At 37.3% G+C, this 21,409-nt stretch overlaps 1 protein-coding gene across 1 annotated transcript in view; it reads left to right on the forward strand.

Moving 5' to 3' along the window:
- The window catches only part of LOC107733540 (heat shock 70 kDa protein 12A-like), a 35,799-nt gene that overhangs the window by 8,490 nt on the left and 5,900 nt on the right, over positions 1-21,409 (forward strand). Inside the window, exons 2-10 of the mRNA XM_016545205.1 lie at positions 6,100-6,176; positions 6,395-6,522; positions 9,100-9,286; positions 9,790-9,894; positions 10,555-10,671; positions 14,352-14,523; positions 19,254-19,340; positions 20,740-20,844; positions 20,991-21,249. Coding sequence (XP_016400691.1) covers positions 6,100-6,176; positions 6,395-6,522; positions 9,100-9,286; positions 9,790-9,894; positions 10,555-10,671; positions 14,352-14,523; positions 19,254-19,340; positions 20,740-20,844; positions 20,991-21,249 — 1,237 coding nt within the window. The remainder of the gene's footprint in view (positions 1-6,099; positions 6,177-6,394; positions 6,523-9,099; positions 9,287-9,789; positions 9,895-10,554; positions 10,672-14,351; positions 14,524-19,253; positions 19,341-20,739; positions 20,845-20,990; positions 21,250-21,409) is intronic.

Consider the following 21,409-nt stretch of genomic DNA (forward strand, 5'->3'; position numbering starts at 1 on the left):
AAGATTAGATGTTTGTCATTGGTGCTCAGGATCTGCAAATCATTCGCCATCGTCCTATCAGACATTTCTCCTTACTCTGTGTATGTGGTAAGTGAACTTTCATGTAATGCAACAGGCTACCGTTAGCAAGCGGCTAACCTTTTAGTGGCTCCGTATAACGCGTTATTTGTTTAATGCTTCGGGCACACCCCTAACCCCGCCCCCCTGCGCCGCCTCCCGATGTCATCGTCCATCATGATGTTTCACTGTAGACATCGTCCGATGCCAATTTGGTAGACATCGCCCAACCCTATTACCTAAAATATTCTTCAAAAGTTTGGGGTTGATAAGATTTTTAAGGTTTTTGAAAGAAGTCTCTTATACTCACCAAGGCTACATTTATTTGATCAAAAACACAGTGAAAGCAGTCATTTTATTCCTGTTGTGAGGAAGCTGAATTTCAAGAAACATTTCCTCTTATTAACAATGTTGAAAGCACCTTAATATTTTTGTGGAAGCGGATACATTTTTCAATATTCTTTGATGAACAAAGTTTAAAAGTAACATTATAAATGTCTCTATAATGGCGCTTTTCCACTGCGTGGTACGACTCTGCTCGGCACGGCTCAGTATGGCACGGTACGGCTCGGCTCGGCTCGGCTCGGTTTGCGTTTCCACTGCAGTTTAGTATGGCTTTAGAGTGGGCGGGATTATTCTACTGCCGCGACTCCTGGAAAACTTTTTCATTCCGTGTCGCCCCATCAAGCTTTCGCTGGATCCGCTCCTCTGCTATCAACGGAGGAACGTCTGTACTTCCTCAACAGACAACGAAACAGCCACTTTTTGGTTGCGTTCGATCATTCGCTGGCTGTGCTGATTTTAATCTAATGGTTCTGTTGTGTTTGTGGTGCAATTTCAGTGACGCAGGTAGTGACGATTCTCTCCGGCCAATCCGTGATCAGCAGAGTTTACACGTCACGTTTTGGTAACGGTACGGTTCACTTGGAACCTCAACCGAGGTGGTACTAAAAAAAAGTACCAGGTACTGTACCCAGTGAAAAACCCCCCAAAAGTGAACCGTACCGTGCCGTACCATGCAGTGGAAAAGTGCCATAAATGTCACTATTGATCAAAATTGTAATTACCTGACCAGAAAGGTATAAACTCCAGTCTGTGAATCAATATCAGACAGACAGGTTTTGGAACCCAGAACAACTTTAATCAGTTTCATTAGTTTGCACCAGACAGACATGATTACAGTGAGAAAGAATCCTGTTGTCTTCCATTTGAGCCCACTAGTGAACTGATGGCAGTTTTGCAGTATCATCCCACAGAGCTTACACAGATCCATTTGACTGACACAGCTGTTAGATCTTGCTGAGTTCACAGGTGACTCTGATCTCTCAACTTTACTGGTATAATGTTACAAAGAGAAAGCTGCTCTGTTGTGTAGATGACTGCTGGATACAGCTCTATCCAGCGCTGCAAAAATCAATGCTCTCTCTCTCTTTCTGCTCCTGCTCTCAGTATGTTTCATGTATCTCTGAGGTAGTGGGACACTGGCATCGATTTGGGAGGAGACTGTTGGGATGAGATGATGCATCATATGTCCCTCTAAACAGTCTTAAAAGCATTTGTGATGCTATTTATGATTTATGGCTTGCGGTTTAGGGGTGTGACGGAGTTGTAGATGCAGATGTCGAAACACTCGTCTGCTCTGTGTCTTTGGTAATGTAATGGGAGTTTTCTGCACTCTCCAAACCATCTAATTTTTCTCCAAACTTCACATTCCAGCATTATGAGATGAGAGGAAATCCTACAGACACGTTCTTTCATATTATTTAGTCTGAAACTCTCAAATATATTCATTCCGGCCTGTTCCAAGCTAACAGAACTGTATTCTATAAAAAAATCCATATGGAATGTAGTTTGTTTGTCTTGGATTTTAGCATCTAGGCTAATAGCCAAACAGTGTTATATATACACATACATTTTAGTGCTTAATGAAGCAGCCTTATTTTTAAAAGCCATTGTTTAGGATTTTGGCCAGTTGTCACCTGGTTTGTCTGAAATGGTGTCCCTTATTTTCCTATGAAGAAAGTGAGTGTCCCTTATTTTCCTCTGCTAACGTTAACAACCCTAACCGAGAGAGAAACTAATAAGTTTGCAGCAGTCGCAGCTGTTGTGCTGCTTCTCTCACCCACTGTGTGTGGGATGTGTGTTTGTGTATGAATGTGAGTGTTTGTTAGTGTGTTTGTGAGTGAATAGGGCCAGCTGGAGACAGGGAGTGTGAGCGAGAGGATGGACGGCTGTGTTTGGTTTTTGGCATTTGCATGGACCTTCACATACACGTGAACTGGAGCAGTCCTGCCCTGTCAATGACCCCTCTTTGAGACGGCTTGCCTCGGTAGCTTTTTGTGGTCTATTTAGCTGGAGTATATAATTGAGTTCAGTGTGTTTAGCTTAGGCTTGAAAAATCAGCCGTAGACTGTAATGTTCACACAGAATTCATTGGAAAGTTCTAGTGAGTAATATAGTCTAATAAAATGTATCAAAAACACTTGTTTTACAGCTTGAGATATACATAAATTTTATGTTTTCCCTTTTCCTGATCTGGTTTCGCTTACTAGGGAATTCTCAACTTGACATCATGATGGATTCACTTTTCTTTATCTCTGCATTTGGTTATTATTTTTGGAAAACATTCAAACCAAAAGTTACAGAGCATGCAACCATTTGTCTCGGGCATGGTGAGATTTGATTTAAACTAGGGCTGTGCGATTTGGGGGAAAATATCAAATTGCGATTTTTTTTGACAGATATTAAACTGTGAAAAAATCTAATAATTCATATTTGAACAAAACTGTAGTGCGTTATCCAGAGTTGTAATATTTTACAGATGGGTTTGTCTTGTATGCCATAATATTGTTAACCATATTATTGTTAACCATATTGAAGGCACTTTAGTTTGAAGTTCTAAACGGAGAAATAGATTAAAATACCCCAGTTGCTCCCATAATGATCTGTTGAAGATTTTAAGTATATGAACATAAACTCAACATTGAAGACAATGAAACGTTTTCTTGTGGTGACATGGAGTTTATTGAGGTTATGATTAGGAATTCATGAGTTTTGACTTCATAATATTGTAATTAATTGTGCAACTAAATCAGTTAATCTGTTTTTTTTCTCCTTTTCTTCAGTCTTGCCAAATTCCCGTTGGCTTACTTCAGTCCTGACTTGCTTTGAGTAAGAAAAGAATGGTGCAATGAACATTGTCCAAATAATTGTATTTTTATTTTTTTTTATTTTTTTTGTCCTGCATTGTCAGACAGCAGTGTTGGAAAATCATTCTACATTATTATTTGTTTTTTCTTTCTTTTTTATTCTTTTTTGTCTGGGGAATTGAGGCATGTGACCTCAAAGGAAATAAAAGTTCCTCAGGAGGAGTGGGGGAAAAAGAAATGGAGCGATGCAGAAAAATCTGTATCACATAACTTCCTTTTTTGGATATGTAATTATCAATAATAAAATAAAATAAAAAATAGGAAAGTAACATTTATGGCTGACATTGTTTGTATTCAAATATATATCTCAGATCTCTGATTCTCTCTCTTCACTTTGATTCAAATATATCAGTGTTGCATATTTTATAGATAACAGATTCCAGACCTAAATCCACTTTTGTCTGTGCATGTCAGTGGTCCATATGTCTCTTAGCTCTATTATTTCTGTGTACTGAGCTGCTTGGAATTCCTCTGAATTTGTAATTCCACAGAGGAGTTATGACCTCTGACTCCTCCTGCTTCCTGTCAGAATTTTGTATAACATTCCAGAACGGAGCTTGAACACCCGTTCCTTCGCTCCCTTTCTCAGAAGAGGGGTGAAAACAGGATACCCTACTTTTTTTCGCTTCATCTCTCCATCCTCTCTCTGATTTGTTTATTTTCGCTGTTGGAATCGATGCATATGTAATGGTACTAGCATGTGTGATCACCTTATTGAAAGAGGCTTTTTGTGTTCAGTGTTTTCAGAAACTTTAGATGTGAGCTGGATTTGAACTTTTGCAAAAAACCTGCTGAGCAAATCATTCCAAATTTTGCCCAATAATAATAATCTATCTAAATGGCCAACAACTTGAAGTGAAATCTTTTTTTATATATTTATTGTGTAGATATTGTGTTAAAACAACTCATTGTGTCATTCAATTCCGAGTAAAATAATTGATTTATATATGTTTTTTTTTTCTTGTTGACAGTAATTTGTGGCACATCCATTCAGGTCAGACTGCAGATAAATTCGGTGTCATGCTTATGTGTAAATAAGGCTTTAAAACAGCAGGAAAATCAAAGGAATTGGTCCGTTTCGCACTCTGGCCATAATGCAAGTAATTTTCCACCATTTATGCCCATTTTCTGCTTTCCAATTCCCACACGTTTGGATTCTCTGTTGTGACTTAAAGAGTCTCATTGAAAAGCTATGTAATGCACACACACACATACAAAACACAATCACAGCCCTAATCAAGTAGCTCTCAATCAGCCGCCAGGGAGACGGTCGCCATTGACGTCGAGTAATTACCCTCGCGCAACTTTAATGTGTTATAATGAAGTCCCCGTACAGTGAGCCGTGTTTCCATGTAAACAACCTTAAGTTCCTTTAACCTGCAAATCCATTCGTGGAAAAGTATAAAAAGACGGTCAAGTGTGTGTTTCTGAATAACACTTCACTTATAGGCGTTTATCATTATAGACAATCATTTGACTCCTTCAGTATTGATTTTGACGTTCCATTGTCCCATTTTAAAATCAATCTCGGTAGCTGGAGCGCGTGTATGCGGTGAGTGGTTGAAATGAAGTGCGAGCCGCAGGTAGCCAGTCACTCAACCCGTAATTACTCGCTGAAGAGAGCCACGCTCATTCTGTTCACTCCGCCGCTCAGTATGGGGTAAAGGCGGGAAAAAAGGATGAACGCTCAGAAAAACGTGGCGTCCCGCGGAGCGAGGAACCGGGGCGCTCGTTTAGCGTTCAGGGTGCTCAGCATCCGAGTGTTTTACCGAAGCTATTAGGCCCGGCTAATGAGGACGACGGGAATGGACAAATACAACTTCTAATTCGATTCAAATGTCAGTGTGGAGGGGAGCAGCTGTTGCTCTAGTGGTCTAAAGCTCTTAAAGGATTTGATGATTTTATGACCAAATAATGTAAAATGTTAGACATAAGCGATGTTATATAAAAAATAAAGTATGGCCAAATGAATGGTCTTTCAGACAAATTCGTTGAACATTAATTGAGGCTTTTAAGTCTCGTTCCCACTGAAAATAATTTCTAGTGAAGAATCACCATTGATGGTGCCACTTAGTCCTGTTCTCCATCTGTGACCATGAAACTGAGCCCTAGAGTGCTTCTGAACGCCATTTTAGATGGTTTTTGAGAGTGTTTTAGAAGTTCAGTAGGCATTGGTGAGGTGTTCATTTACAAAAGTGTACCATAGTTACTGTAGTTTCTTTACGACAAACAAGTTTGAAAATGTTTTTATTGTGTTGTTACAAATGACCCAACATAAAACCGTGAAACACATCGAGAATCTGTTATGTGAAACATCAGACTATGCTGATAGACTAAATGTGCGGCCACATTAATGGTTCTCCGAATTTTAAGCAAAATCTAGTAATTTCAATAGGAATCCTCACAGGAATTATGCAAAAGATTTTGCAACGGGTTCAAGTTCGTAATATGGATTCACCAAAACAATGCTGCTTGGTTTGATTCTTCTTTGTGAGCTGTTTTCCCATACATTTCTGCATTATTGACAATAAACATTGAGTATTTTTTTGCCACAAAATTTTGCGAATGGCACCTTAATACAGCCACAACATAATCCAGCATTTCTCAACAGACAACCCAACAGAAAATTGCTTGTATGAAGGCAAACAAAATTTTTTTTTTAAATTTTAAATTCATTAGTATTATCATAAGCTCTTAAAGAAAAAAATATTAACATGACTGTAGGCTTGTCTTTGTAGTTTGAATGTTATTGTGGAATGTATTGTATATGTCATTGGTTTCTCAATGTTTGTTTTCTTTCTTTCTTTCTTTCTTTCTTTCTTTCACTTTGCAGATGCAATGGCCACTCCATCTCCAGCCAAGAGTATGGGCGACCCAGGCATCACGCCACTTTCCCCCACACACGTACTGGTGAGCTCTGCTTTTTACTGCCAGCGTGACGTCACCCATTACATGAGAGAAATGTCCAGTGTGCAAATGTGGCTTTAATGGAACATCTTATTTACACTGAGCTGCAATTACATGCAACAATTTAATGCTTATGCTTGACATGTACTTGAGAGCATCTCTCTCCCTTTTCCATATCCCTCATTTTCCCTATGCTGCTTTTATCTCTTTTCTTTCTACAGAAGGACTCAGAAGAGAATGAGCCTACGAGACACCCCTATGTGGTGGTGGTGGCCATTGACTTTGGCACCACCTCCAGTGGCTACGCATACGCCTTTACTAAAGAGCCAGAGTGCATTCACACTATGAGGTGAGACAAAAGGTGCAGGGAGAGGGAGTGGGGTGGGGGGTGTAAATGTTAAAGAATAGAAGAAATGAGATATAAACAGGCCCAGAATAGAGGCTGACATTTTATTCGGGAATCCCACGGGATGGGAAACAAAATCACGTGATTGGGACGGGACAGGAAAAAATGTCAGCGGGAGTGGGCGGGACCGGGAATCGTAATAACACTATGATACCCAACTTTATACACAAATATACCTTTTATATAAATAAACCATAAACTGTATATTTTAATTTTTAACTCAATTCTAGTTGCCCTGTCTCTTTATTCTCTCCTCCTGTTTGCTTTGGTGTGGCTGGTTAAGTGAATGACTTACACAGTCCGTGAGGGACAGATCGTTAACGGCTGGTCTATGTGGTAATACAGTACATCGGGCAGGACATCCAAATTCCCACCTATCATTCATCGACCTCAAATATGGCTTTTCATCTGAAAGATGTATCTAGTAACAACTTTACATGGCCGTTCAATCTAACGTTAACCTACAGAAATATGCGCTATTGAAGTGTGTGTGGAAGCTGAACAGCAGCGCGCTCACAGCAGGACAGATGGAGGCGCCGGTGCGCTCATTTGCTCTTAAAATACTCCGTAATTTTTGGTCATACAGATAAAAGTAATACATCTTTCGAATCTGTAAATTCACCCTCTAGCCCAGAAGGAATCTGCGGACATTTTTTGCATTTGATTTTTTTTGTGGGGTAAAAATAAAATAAAAATCTAATAAAAATAAAATATAGTAAAGTCTAAAAATAAAAATTCTAATAAAAATATATACTTTTTAAAAAAGTTTTTTTTAAATTTGTTTATTAAAATTAATCAAATGTAAAAATATATATAATTATATGATTTTCTATATATTTGCAAAAATATATTTATTTATTTATTTATTTTCTTGCTGGAGTAATGGATTACTAGTTACTCTGCATAGTTCATCCCTTCTGCAGACATTAATATGTTAATATGATTGTCCATCCATTAGACGGTCATGTCTCTATTTCAGTCAAACTCGGGCGTCTTTCTTTCTGGGCACTTATGCCCCATTAAAAATGATTAGATATTACAGTCCCACTGTATATAATGGTCCGAACTGTGTAACATTAATGTGTATCTGTGTGTTGTATATGAGGATGAACTCACAGCTGCTCTGTTACTCTGACCTGACCTGACCTACTTGGTCATGTGACCTTTGACTATAAGGTCAGCTCTCCAGAGTACCTGCTGGGAAGAGTCAGCCACGTGTTTCCCGCCCAAACGGGCATGTGGGCTTAATTTTAGGCATCAGACTCCTTATGAAAGTTAGAAATAGGATTCTTCTGGATAGGTTAGAAATAGGATTCTGTTAAACAGAACAAGTACACCTATAGAAGGTGTCCTCACTATATATATTTACATATTTTAATAAATAATTAAGTATGAGTGTAAATGGAGGTATAAATAAATATAAAGATGGCGCTTTCAATTGAAACATGAAGGCCATTATATATACGGATATATTTAGCATTATCTGACAAGCACTCTTGGCATTTAGTTGTCCATGGCTATAGTATTCATATAGGATCATGATTTTATGAACACAGTAGAGTGGGAGATTTGCTGTTCTTTTAAAAGAAAAGTGCCTGGTTAATTTGAACTGTGGTTAGTCTGCTGCTAGAGATTTACACACACAACACAAAAAGCCCAAGGGCTCTGAGATTATTTGGGTTGAACTGATAGTCTAGTCCCTTAATCTTTACATAAACACAGCTTCCCTTTTAAAAACTCACAAAACTCTTTTACTAAATCTGTTTAGAGTCAAGAAGACGGCTGCTTTGACTTGGTTAACAGAAGATGAAAAGATCGACTCCCAGTCTGTCCTGATTCCACAGAATCCCTGAGTCGTTTTTTAGTTTGTTTACAAAGACTGAAATGGTTAACTCTGATGAACTGAAACCTTATGGACTATTACAACTGTGACAATAATTGCCAATTGACTTGTTTTTTGAAAAATCGGTGCCCCCAAAATATATTTAGATACCTAATCTGTATGCATTTTAGTGCATAGCATAACAAAATATCAAAACAAGTGGAAAACATATATCCGTTTCTCAGAATTAACTTTTTTTCCGTTTTTGAAGAGCTAAATTGCCATTTTTGCAATAATTCTTACTGGTAAGCCTCAGTATAAATTATTTATATTTACTCATATATTTATAATACTCAGTATTATTATAGGGTGTATGAAGTCAGTTCTCTAATATGATCATTTTGGCTTCTCTCTATGCTTAGACAGTCTGTAGTCAGGCTGCTTGTTCTGATTTGCACTGAGGTGCTTCGTCCTGGAAGTAAAAACCCATGAATATTTTAAATGCCTCTGTCTCTGTACAATGCTTGTGCTGGTTTTATGACTGCCTCGATATGAATAATGAGGATGATGATGCTCGGTTGGGTTGAGTGATATTTTAGGTCATCTTAGGTCAGTTCTTTCCTGATTAGGAGAAGAGGTGAAAATCTACATCAGCTCCAAACTCACCCTTCCGTTGGTTGATTTCTCTTTGTTGCTAGGCGCTGGGAGGGCGGTGACCCAGGTGTGTCCAATCAGAAGACGCCCACCACCATTCTACTGAGTCCAGACAGGAAGTTCCACAGTTTTGGTTATGCAGCCCGAGATTTTTACCACGACCTGGATCCCACCGAGTCTAAGCAATGGCTCTACCTGGAGAAGTTTAAAATGAAACTACACACCACTGCAGTAAGGACACACTCATACAGCATTGATTTTTTTTGTTAGTGTTGTACCTGAGGGGACTGAGAGTCCAAGCACATATACGCATCGAGGAAATTATTGATCATAAGCGTGAGGACATGGCGTCCCCTCCCCTTATACGCTTCATGCCCAATAATGCCAGTATATATTTAAATATTAGTGGTTAATGCATAACTTGTATAACAAGTAATGCAAACAAACTTTTAACTCATTACTAATAGGTTAACCCAGTGTTTCCCAACCTTTCTTTAGTCGTGGCACCCTTTGGAAATACCAGTTAAAGCTTAAATAACTGGAATAATGCTGTTAATGAGTTTTCTAATTTATGACATTTAACATTAGTCTATAAAATAGATTTCCCTTGCAGATTATATTTTATTCATTGTGAATGTGGTCGTAAGTCTATCAAGTGTACAAATAAATTTTAATTGATATGTCATGCTTCTTCTGGTCTCTGAGAGGCAATATTGTCATTTTATCTTCTTTAGAATCTGTCCATCGATACAGATTTACATGCTGCCAATGGGAAAAAGGTGAAAGCTCTGGATATTTTTGCTTATGCTCTGGCCTTTTTTAAGGAGCAGGCTCTTAAGGTATGTTTTAGTATCATCATCATCATCATCATCAATTTTCCGCTTAAACCAGTCTGTTTACATTATTTTTACATGTACTCTACCATTCCCGTTTGGGGTTGATAAGATATTTTTAATGTTCTTGAAAGAAGTCACTAATGCTTATCAAGGCTACATTTTTATATAGTAAAAACACAGGAAATTGTAATATGTGAAATATTATATAGTGAATGTTAAACATTAAAGTAACTTTTTTTATATTGTAATATATTTTAACATGTAATTTATTCCTGTAATGGCAAAGCTGAATTTTCAGCAGTCATTAGTCCAGTGTTTACCGTCACATGATCTTTCAGAAATCAGTCTAACATGCTCATTTGATGCTGAAAGCATTTCTTATTATTATCAATGTTAAAAACAGTTGTGCTGTTTAACTTTTTAATTTATTTGTAATTATTTATTTATTGTGCTTAATTTGATTTCAGGGTTCTATGATGAATAGAAAGTTCAAAAGAGCAGCATTTATTTGAAATACAATCTTTTGTAATAATATAAATGTCTTTACTGTCACTTGATCAATTTAATGTCTCCTTGCTGAATAAAAGTATTAATATCTTCAAATAACTAATAACCTCAAACTTCATCAGTATGTCAAAAATGGATTTTTGTCATTGGATACAGGAGCTGAGTGACCAAGCATGGGCGGATTTTGATAATGCTGATGTCAGATGGGTCATCACAGTACCGGCCATCTGGAAAATGCCGGCTAAGCAGTTTATGAGAGAGGCAGCGTATAAGGTAGAACATTTCTTTCTCACAGCCACATATGCACAAAAATGCATGTCTCGCTTTGATTAGCGATCTAGTTTGTGTTTTGAATTTGGAGAGAAGTCTGTGTATAATGTGCTTAATGTGCTTTCAATTATTGTAATGATTCATGAATTTTCACACAAGTTTGAAGGATGGGTTGTACAAATCCCTAGTGGATGTTTGTAGGTACTGCAGCACTGAGTTGTGATGTGAATTTCCCCTAGCATTAGTGAGAGAGAGGAGGAGGTAAAAGAGCACTGTTTTTCTGCCATTTCCATCTAAAATAGAACAGGAATGAGATATATAGAAATCCATGATGTAAATAGGTAGAGAGGAAAAGCAGAGGGATTAAAGGTAAAGGAACAGGAAAGACAGTGATCTCACCTCTTAGATACAGCCACTGTTTGTCTGTTTTCATCGTCTCTCATTGGACCCCCTTAGAGACCCCATACATGTGGAACGGTATCGCTTACTCTCTGTTTGACTCTGTCACGTCATTGTGATTTGTAAGCGTGTGTGTGGATCTGTGGACGATGTGTGTGTATGTAGGGTTGGGTATCGTTTTTTTTTTTTTCGATACCGGTGCCAAATCGATACTTTTAAAATGGTTCTGGTGCCTAAACGGTGCCTGAACCGATACTTATTAAAAAAATAAAAAATAAAAATTCCCCCAAAAAAGGATGGATTGGCGGGGTTCGTGGACGGGGCTTCACCTAACAGTATACGTAGCAAGGTTTTTTTTTGTTTGTTTTTTTGCTTATAATAAGTAAAAAGAAAACAAGTAGAAAGAATAGAAAAATAATAGGGAATGATAGTGTTAGAGGGACATTTTTAAATAAAAATAAAACAATTCAATAGAACAGAAAAAGAACAGATAATGCTAGTGTTATGTGTATGTGTGTGTAGGGTATGTATTTGAGCTGTATTTATAACAGATGTAAGTATCTTATTAACATCAGTCATGGGTGACCTGATTACAAGTGGCTAGGCAGATTGCTGTTTATACCAGATATTAATAAATCACATGTTACTGAATATTATTAACTAGCAAAGTCTTAGCGCACTGGTTGGTTAACAATTAAGTAATGCTTTAATGTTATCCAGGATGAATCAGGACAGATTAGTGTTTCCCATATAAATGTGATGTGGTCACAAGTGTTTTACTCCCCATTTGCACATGTACTTAGTATTGAACGCTTGTGATTGGATGCCAGAGGTGGGTGCAGGTGTAAATGAAGGCAGTAGGCAAGTCAAAAGGAAAGAGAAATGAGACAAAACCTTGATAAAAAGAATGAACCAAAAAGACTATTAAGCTATTATTGCTGCTTATTCCATGTATGAAATATATAAAACATACGTAGGTTAAGCGTAATTATGTAATTTATTGTTTAAACGCACTGAAAATACATTAGTTACCTTAAAGCTGCAGTCCGTAAGTTTTGCCTCTTTGTTGCCATCTCTGTTTGAAAACCTGCGATTGCAGCTGTGTGTGGAATTATCTTCCTTGCGTGGGTTGTGCGTCGGCACGGCTCCAGCGCGGATGAATCTAATGTTCTGAGGAGTATGTGTGGCAGTCAGTCACCGCACCGGTGTGGATATTCACAGGTGTGGATATTTACTGTACTTCGCAATCACAGATTCTAGCCTACGTCTTGGAATATATGACCCAAATAAGAATTTTCACCGTATATTGTCATCTGAACAAGTAACAAGTCTGCCACGTTTGTTCTGACCAACTGAGGAAAAAAACATTACAATAAACCGCGCTATATGGTGATTTAATCTAAAGATCGCTTAGCTCATATCACATCAAACCATGCAAATTATTATTGTTATACTACTTTATTCTCAAATATGCGATAGCCTAGTAGCCGGGACAATTTCTTTATTTTTACAGACTGTTTACAGACAGTAATGACGTGGCAGCATGCTCGAATTTCCCGCGGAAACCTACCCGTACCACTCAAATTAGAAAACATTATTATAAGCTAGTGGTTCTCAAACCTGTCCTGGAGTACCCCCAGCACTGCACATTTTGTATGTCTCCCTCATCTATCACACCTGATTCAACTCATCAGCTCATCAGTGGAGACTGCAAGACCTGAAGTGGGTGTGTCAGATATAGGGAGACATACAAAATGTGCAGTGCTGGGGGTACTTCATGGAGAGGTTTGAGAACCATTGTTATAAGCTAACGTTGTGAATCGGGCTAAAGTAAGTGAAGTAAGATAGTTTTGAACACTGGCTGGTTATGTACTTGCTCAAATATTGATTTCGGATAATTTTTTACCAAAAAAAGTTACGGACTGCAGCTTTAAATAATGTACATTCAAATTCTAATAATCACAGCACAGTAGTAAGCAGAGGGATGAATGCTCTCACGCTGAAGAGAGAGAGACAGAAAGGGAGGAAGAGCAGGGTGTGGCCTCTGCTTCTTTCATCTCAATCCAAAGCAAAGACAAAATGAGGCGGGGAAGCCACCAGCGAGTGAGCTACATGGATACTCAGCGAGAAATCAGAGAGAACAGCAGGAGAAAGAGTGGAGAAGAAAGGGGAGTTTGCAACACCTGATATCTGCAGTGGGAATTCCTGCAAAGCTTGCCTTAGGAGCGTGTTTGTGTGTTTTTGTGTCTGTGTGTGTGTGCGCGCACGCGCAGTGACTCAGCTCTCCATCTGCAGGATCAGGAGAACAGAAAGAAAGGACACGGCATTCCCTCACCTCTGTCTCTTGCTCTCTGCATTTTGCTCACACTGTCGTCCCATAACTCACTGAATCAGCGCACTCAGAGCAAACCATGTCACTCAGCACATCATGTGTGTGGTGTTGCTTTTATATTTTTACACTTCCTCATAGTTGAAGTGAGATAAAATGATCTTGATATATCTGACCAGCCGTTTGTATCATTTAAATATTCCTTTACCCAGCAAGTGAGTTATGACAGTTAATATTCAGGTTGGGATGTTTAGGGTTGTGCTGCAATGGCTGTTTTAGGTTTATACGTAGTTCACTTCAAGCAATGTCCTACAGTGTGACATGCTAATATGACATTTATCTATTTATTTATTTATTTATATGCTTTTTGTTTATACATTAATATGCATATGAAAGAAAAGAAAAGTTAGGAAATACTGAAAAAATATACACTTAGAGGTCAGCCTTTAATATACTTAGCCAAAATGTTCATTTTTTGGGGGGGGGCCTGTCTGAAATAGTTTTATTAGGAAATATTTATAAAATGTTAATGTTTAATTAACTACCAACTTTTCATTCATGTTTAGATTTTTTCATATTTTAAGTTTAAATGTTTAATTTTAGCAAATTTTTAGTGGGTTTTATGAGCTTTTGTCATTTTTTTTTATTTATCTATTTTTATTTCAGTTTCAGATTCAATTTATTTTCTGTTAGCAATTTAATGCTTCAGCTTATGTTAGTTAACCAAGGTAAAATCATTTTCATTTATTTTAGTTTTTTTTATCTAATATTCATGTTTATTTATACAAGTAAAAAGTAAATGTTCAGATGAGTAAATGTGAAATTATTGGAGTCTTAAAGTTTACTGAGAATTAGCTTTTTTTTGTAATCATTTGTATGTTTTATGTACAGTATAAGTCAAGATGAGCCTGGGTTTCAGACTTTGTTTTAATGTCTTGCCTCTGTACTCATCTAGGCTGGTCTGGTTTCTCGTGACAACCCTGATCAGTTGATCATTGCTCTGGAACCAGAGGCTGCGTCCATTTACTGCAGAAAGCTCCGTCTCCACCAAATGGTTGATTTGGGCAACAAAACAGCCCTGAACGGTTACAGCCCAACTGAGAACATTGGGGTGGGAATGACCCAGGGTAAGACACCCATACCGTCTGATATAGTTGCACCACAAGCATTCTGCTGTGAGAATAAACCAAATCATACTCATATTGTTCCAGTCATGCTCAAGTTTATGTTACAGTACTTAAATGTTTGAGAGTCATTTTGTCTGTGTTTTGATGGCATCAACTTTGGCCAGTGATTAGTTCTTCTTCAAAAGGCCAAATAGGCTGTAGTAAGTTGTTGGGCCGGTCATGATGTAGGTTTTTTTTTTTTTTTTTTTTTTTTTGTGAGTGTGAAAGATGATATGACCAATCTAGCAAAAATATTTTACAATGTATAGTAAAGTAGTGAACTGTAAAGATGTTTTTCTTATTCTTCAATATAAAACTACCCATTTTTTACAACATCCACTCCTTCCTAAAGGAGAGGTTATATCAGAATAACAACGCTGTAAACGGAAATGGAAATCAATCCTAACAGATTAAGCTAGCAATGAAATGAGGATTACTCCTAAACTAGAGCTGCAGGACTCCTGCAGTCCAACATGCCTATTAAACTCTCACCGCAGTGAGGGAGAGAAGGTGATGATGCATGCAGAAAACAGTGGGAGAGAGGGATGGAGGGAGGGAGGAAGAGATGAATAGCTTTTAATTTAAGATCATTTTAGATGTCTAATATATCTGTGGCCTTTCCTAACTAAGGACAAGTAAAGACATGTATTTGGCCTTTCCTAATCAAGTTTTTGCTTGCATATATGAAAATATATTGCATATATATTACTGTTCAAAAGTTTAGTCAATAAATTTTTTTTAAAGATATTAATACTTTTATTCAGCAAAGACACATTAAATTGATCAAAAGTAACAGTAAATATGTATAATGTTGCAAAAGATTTCTATTTCAAATAAATGTGTGCATCAAAGGATTTTTATGAATAAAAATATTAAAATAGGTTTAAACAGCTGTTTTATTTATCTATTTTACAATATTACTATTTTACTGTATTTTTGATCAAATGAATGCAGCCTTGGTGAGCATAAGAAATTTCTTACAAAACGTAATCTTAAAGGTCCCAAACTTTTGAACCTTAGTGTATTTGCTACCATGCATTAACACACAATGCTGTTTTGTGGTATTTCAACTATGGACACCTTTACTTTCCCAGGGGTTGATGTTTGCATTTTTAATAATATTTCATTCATTCATTCATTCATTCATTCACTCACTCACTCACTCACTCACTCACTTTGGACATGCCTTTTATGTATATATATATATATATATATATTTGATTCTAGATAAAATGTTAGCTACAAAATTAGCCAATGGACAAATTAAATAAACTAGTGTGATGTAAAGGAGTCCACAGGCTCAGAAGTGCCCATAGCTGAAGAAACAGCCTATTACATTCCACAGTAAATATACTGTGAACACATCCATGACGTGGTATGCCTTGCCAGTTTATGTCACACACCAAAGTAAAATGTAATTGCATCGAATTCAGTCATAAATGTGTTTTGTGTTGTGGAGGCAGAGCATTTTCTGCTGGATTTCTGCCCAGGAACACAGAACCCCTCTCTCTGTCTTCCAGTCCATTCCATTTCACCTCCATTGCCCTGCTCATGTCCTTATTACAGACTGACAGCGCATGCACTTACATAGTGGGCTTTATATTAAAAAAAAATATTTTCACCTTCTGTAAGTATACAGGTGCATCTCAATAAATTAGAATGTCGTGGAAAAGTTCATTTATGTATGCTGCTTAGTATACTTAGTATAAGTATATATATTTTAGAAATGTCAATGAAAGGTAATTTTTCATGTGCGTTCAGAAGGTAACAGTCATTTGGAGCACTGCTGAATGGTATGCACGCATGAGAAACAGCTTTGGCAAATTCACAATCCCCCTGCCTCATAAATTTCTCTCTCCCTCTCTCTTACTAAGTTTGCATGCACATTCATTCATAATCATGTAATTGTTTGAGGTCATGCCTTGCATTCCCTTGAAAAGAAAACAATTTAAATTATACCAAAAAAAATTTCTTAATCCGTTTCTTAACCACATTTGTTCAAATGTTAATTATTATTGGTTGATGTCAACCTTTAAGAATCTCAGATTAGTTTTTGTCCAGATCTAAGAATGATAAGAATGTTATTTGGCCCATTATGTGTCTGAGACCGCTAAAGCACAACTATCATTCCTGTAACAAACTACATTAGTGTACATGCAGTGACCTTCGTGTGACATCAGTGAGATGACATCAGCAGCTCTATAGTCATCAGCAAGCACATCTGTAACTCTAAACCTCTGCACGTGCAAAAAAGGAGTGACAGAGAAAGAATTTGATCAGATGGTTTTTGTGCTTTTAAGTTGAAAATAACAGCAAAATTTAAAGTAATGATGCAGTGACAAATAAAAACAGTGAAATATGAATGATCATGATGCATTGAAAGGAAGTCTGAAATCGCATTTGAGCTCTCTACATATGCTGTTCTATAGATAGAGACAGGGAGAAAAAGAATGGATCAAGGACAAAAGGAGTAGTGTGTATTGATTATTTTAGCAGCAGTAGTATTTGTGCTCTGATAGCCTGTATATTTGATATTCAATGGTGAGCATTGAAAACGTGGTTCATTTTACTTGGCGGTGAGAGCCTGAGACAGGAAGCAATTGTGTGTGGCGACCCGTTGTGGAGCAGGGCAGCACAGAGGGGCCATCTGTCTGACAGCCATAGATCTACTCTCTCTGTACAGGGCAACCAGAGACTGACAGGAGATAACAACGTTTCCCTCTGAGGGATGTCTCTCGGAAATGATTGAGCATCTGGATGTGTTCTTTCATTTATTAAGGATGTTCAAAAGACATTCGGAAGTTTGGAGTCTATAATATTGTTAAATGTTTTTGAAGGTAGTCTCTTATGTTCACCAAGGCTGCATTTATATGAAACATGAATGCCATTTACCTTTATTCATTTAGCAGATGCTTTTATCCAAAGCGACTGACAGTTAAGGAAAATAACTATATCTATTTTATTGTATTTTAAATTTATTCAAATAAGTGTAAAAATGTATTCCTGTGATGCAAGGCTGAATTTTCAGCATCATTTCTCCAGTCTTCAGTGTCACGTGATTCTTCAGAAATCATTCTGATATGATGGAAACAGTTATGTTGCTTAATGTTTTTGTGGTAATCGTAATTTTTTGTCTACTTTTTTGATCAAATTAGTGTATCCTTGCTCAATGAAAGTATTAATTTCTTTTTCACCAAAAAAAGTCTTGCTGAACCCAGACTTTTGAACAGTAGTGTATATTTTTAGGACGAAATGTCATCATTTAATAATCAATGAAGAATCAATATTCATCTGAACTAAATGACGCTCCCCCAAACTATCTCTTGTTGAGTCCACAAATGTAGTTTTCACTGCCTTGATATTTAGATAAAATAAAATAGTCTGTGGTTCCTTGTGAATGCAGCTAATAAGTTGTGAATTTGTTATCAGGGTGGTACAGGAATTTCAGACGAGGGTCTGTTGTTTGGTTAAAACACTGTTAGATTGAGGTAGATTGAGATTAGGTCTACCACGCCCCATCAGAAGCTGTCATGTACTGAAAACATGTCTGCTGGTCCATTTCATTGTTTTCTGTACGTTGGAGGAAATCTCGGTCTCCATGCGGTCACTCTCCCTTAGAGCTTACACTTCCTGTTTGGGAATGTTTACAACTGCCAGGATGGCCATTATCCTCTGATGTCATCAGACCACAGGCCAGGACAATCTCCCCTCCACAGTGAATGAACAGAGACTGTTACATTCCGCTTGCAGTCAGGAAGTTCAAGAAAGTGAAAAAGAGAGGAAGTCATTGTGGAAAGATGTACTGAATATTTAAGACTTACTGGCTAAATAGCAACATTGAGCAAAACTATACATATCAGGTTTTTAGTTCAAATTGTCTTATTTGCAAACATGAAATTGCTGGGCTGGTGTTAATAAAACTGGATAAACTAGATTAAAATCAGATAATCTAGTGCAGGTTATTTCATTTAATTTGATTAACAGTGTCTGTATTACAGGAAAAATGCACAAAAATATAGAGGACAGTTGCATGTTTGAACATTTCTAGGGATGCACAATATATTACTACCATATCAGTTATTTTCCAATGTTAGACATTTTCTTATTTATTGATATTAGTTAATATTGGATATTTAATTTTAATTTTTTCATTTTTACGTTGCTTTACTATAGTCTAACACCCTTTTAAAGTTACACTTTAAAATACATAAGTTAATAACACTGTTAAATGTAAATGTAGCAAATATAACAATAAATATACATGTTCATACTGTACATTATAACGTTGATGCCTATATTTATTTTTAGCATTTAAAGTTACATTTTAGTGTTTTTTTTTTTTCAGCATAACATGAAAATAATTATGAGCTCATCAGTTTTAATCAGAATTTTAATATCATGTATCCCTAAAATTTAAGTTTCAAATAAACAAATAATATTAAATAATTACAGCATTTTACTGTTTTTCCTTTACATTTTATGAATTTGCCTGAAATTACAGAAGTCTTGCATTCCAGTAGAAGTTTTTTTTTCCAGCAGCATCCTCCTGCTTAAAGAAAGCACATTCAGCCCATATTCCTTTCTCATCCTGTCGCCTTGCCAATAGAACTACCACATACACACACACACAAACAGCTTCACGCTGCCTTCCCTCTCACACACACTTCCTGTCTCTCTCTGTCAATAACCAGCCAAGGAGCATGTGCGCCGTAACCGACAGAGCCGCACCTTTCTGGTGGAGAATGTCATAGGAGAGCTCTGGTCTGAACTCACTGAAGGTAGAGTCTGTGTCTTCTCACACGTTTTTTTCTTGTATTTTGCTCCTGCTGTTTCTAATGCTGCTGTCATAAGTTAAGAACCCCTCAAGTCTGAAGCTCTTAGGAAGGATGCACACTAGTCTCATCTCAGTTGTACAAAGAAAGCAGTGTGGAAATGCGTTATAGACATCCATTTAGAATATTAGCCTGTCTGTAGATACACTGAAAAACTAGTTCATCACAAGTATCTTTTCCACAAGCTGAGGTAAATACATATATAGAAGGTGCATAGTGTCACACACACAAATACAAAACACCATCATGGTGACAATAAACATAATTTAACAGCATAAGATGCCCCTAAATGTGCATTACTGATAAGAAAAATAAACATTTATTTCAGTGAAAACCCATCAGACGTCATCTATTACACAATTCTATGAATTTCCTGTCAGCTTCTTTTTTTCACTGTAAATGATAAGGTGACAGTAATATATTGTAAAATTACATTAAATGTCCCATTAGATCGAATACAGTTGTTCACCATAAGGAGAACTTAACCATAAAGGGAACTTACTGTTAACAAATTAACAGGTTTTTATTATAGTAGTTTTATAGTTTATTACCTTATGATCAAAGTACTGATTATTTCACAGTCCGTCAGATTAGAACTTGCTATTTTTGTGACCATTATGCATTGGACAGTCAGCGAACACTCTTTGGGTGGTCCTTGAATGTGCCTACTGAGACTAGATGCACCCTTGCTGAGAGGATAAGAAGATGCTTAGTTTGAAATTCCTGCCCTTATTCTGCTGTCTGAATTAGTAGCTGCTCAACCATTAGTATTGCCTCAGCACACTTTGCCTATTCACCACTGCTGGAATAACCCTCACGCAAAATAATGTTTTTCCAAATCATTCAAATTTCACGAAATGTTCAGTGTTTTCAGTGTTAAAGGGGCAGTTCACAAAAAAAGATAAAGAAAATTTACTCGCTTGTAATTTGTTCAAAGCCTGTATGTTTTTTTTTCTCCTGTCGAATACAAACGAAGAAATTTTGCAAAACGTTCAATATGCTTTTTTTATGGAAAAAAGTCATATGGGTTTGGACTATCATGAGAGAGTAATTTTTCCCCCATTTTTGGGTGAACTGTCTCTTTAAATAATCTCATACAGTTTGTGAATATTTTACAGAACCTACATAGAACTTTAATTCCAAAGGCGTCTACTTGAGTTACCAACCAGTGAACCCTGAATGTAGGTCACCGTTCCCCTGACACCTTGCAAAAGCACTCAGTCACATCCAACATCTGCAGAGAGTTCCTGAAAGAGTGTAAAATGTCACCAGATGAGATTTAGATCCATCCTGATGAAATTGTTTTTGCTGGTGACCCTCAAATGCTGTTTCTGCTGCTGTCTAGGTGACCGTTATGTGGTGGTGGATTGTGGAGGAGGGACGGTGGATCTTACTGTGCATCAGATCCGGATGCCGGAAGGGCACTTGAAGGAGCTTTACAAAGCCTCAGGTACAAGACACAACCCTTGTGACCTGTAGCTCGCGATTAACATTTTGCTCGAAGCTTTTATTTCCTGTAAAAAATGGTCTGTTATTCTGAAATGTCATTATTTCTAAGAATCTGAGATCATCTTTTTCTTGCCATCCTCTCTGCAGGAGGCCCGTACGGCTCTATCGGTATAGATTATGAATTTGAGAAGCTCCTGTGTAAGATATTCGGACAGGATTTCATTGACCAGTTTAAGATCAAGCGTCCTGCTGCCTGGGTGGATCTGATGATTGCGTTTGAATCTCGTAAGAGGGCGGCGGCTCCTGACCGAAGCAATCCGTTGAATATTAACCTGCCCTTCTCTTTCATCGACTACTACAAGAAATTCAGAGGACACAGCGTAGAGCATGCGCTGAGGAAGAGCAAGTGAGTGTCTAAAACGTTTAACAGAAAAGAATGCAACGTGCTCGTAATCACGACTTCATAAGTGGGAAATAGGAAGTTTCCGCTAGCACGTGAAGACAGTAGAGAAGCGCTCTCGCTTAGCACATTGGAGTGTAGTGCATCGTTTTGTTAACTTTGTGGT

This window comes from Sinocyclocheilus rhinocerous, unplaced genomic scaffold (genome assembly GCF_001515625.1).
Source record: "Sinocyclocheilus rhinocerous isolate Xijiao unplaced genomic scaffold, SAMN03320098_v1.1 scaffold2715, whole genome shotgun sequence".
Taxonomy (NCBI): Eukaryota; Metazoa; Chordata; class Actinopteri; order Cypriniformes; family Cyprinidae; genus Sinocyclocheilus; species Sinocyclocheilus rhinocerous.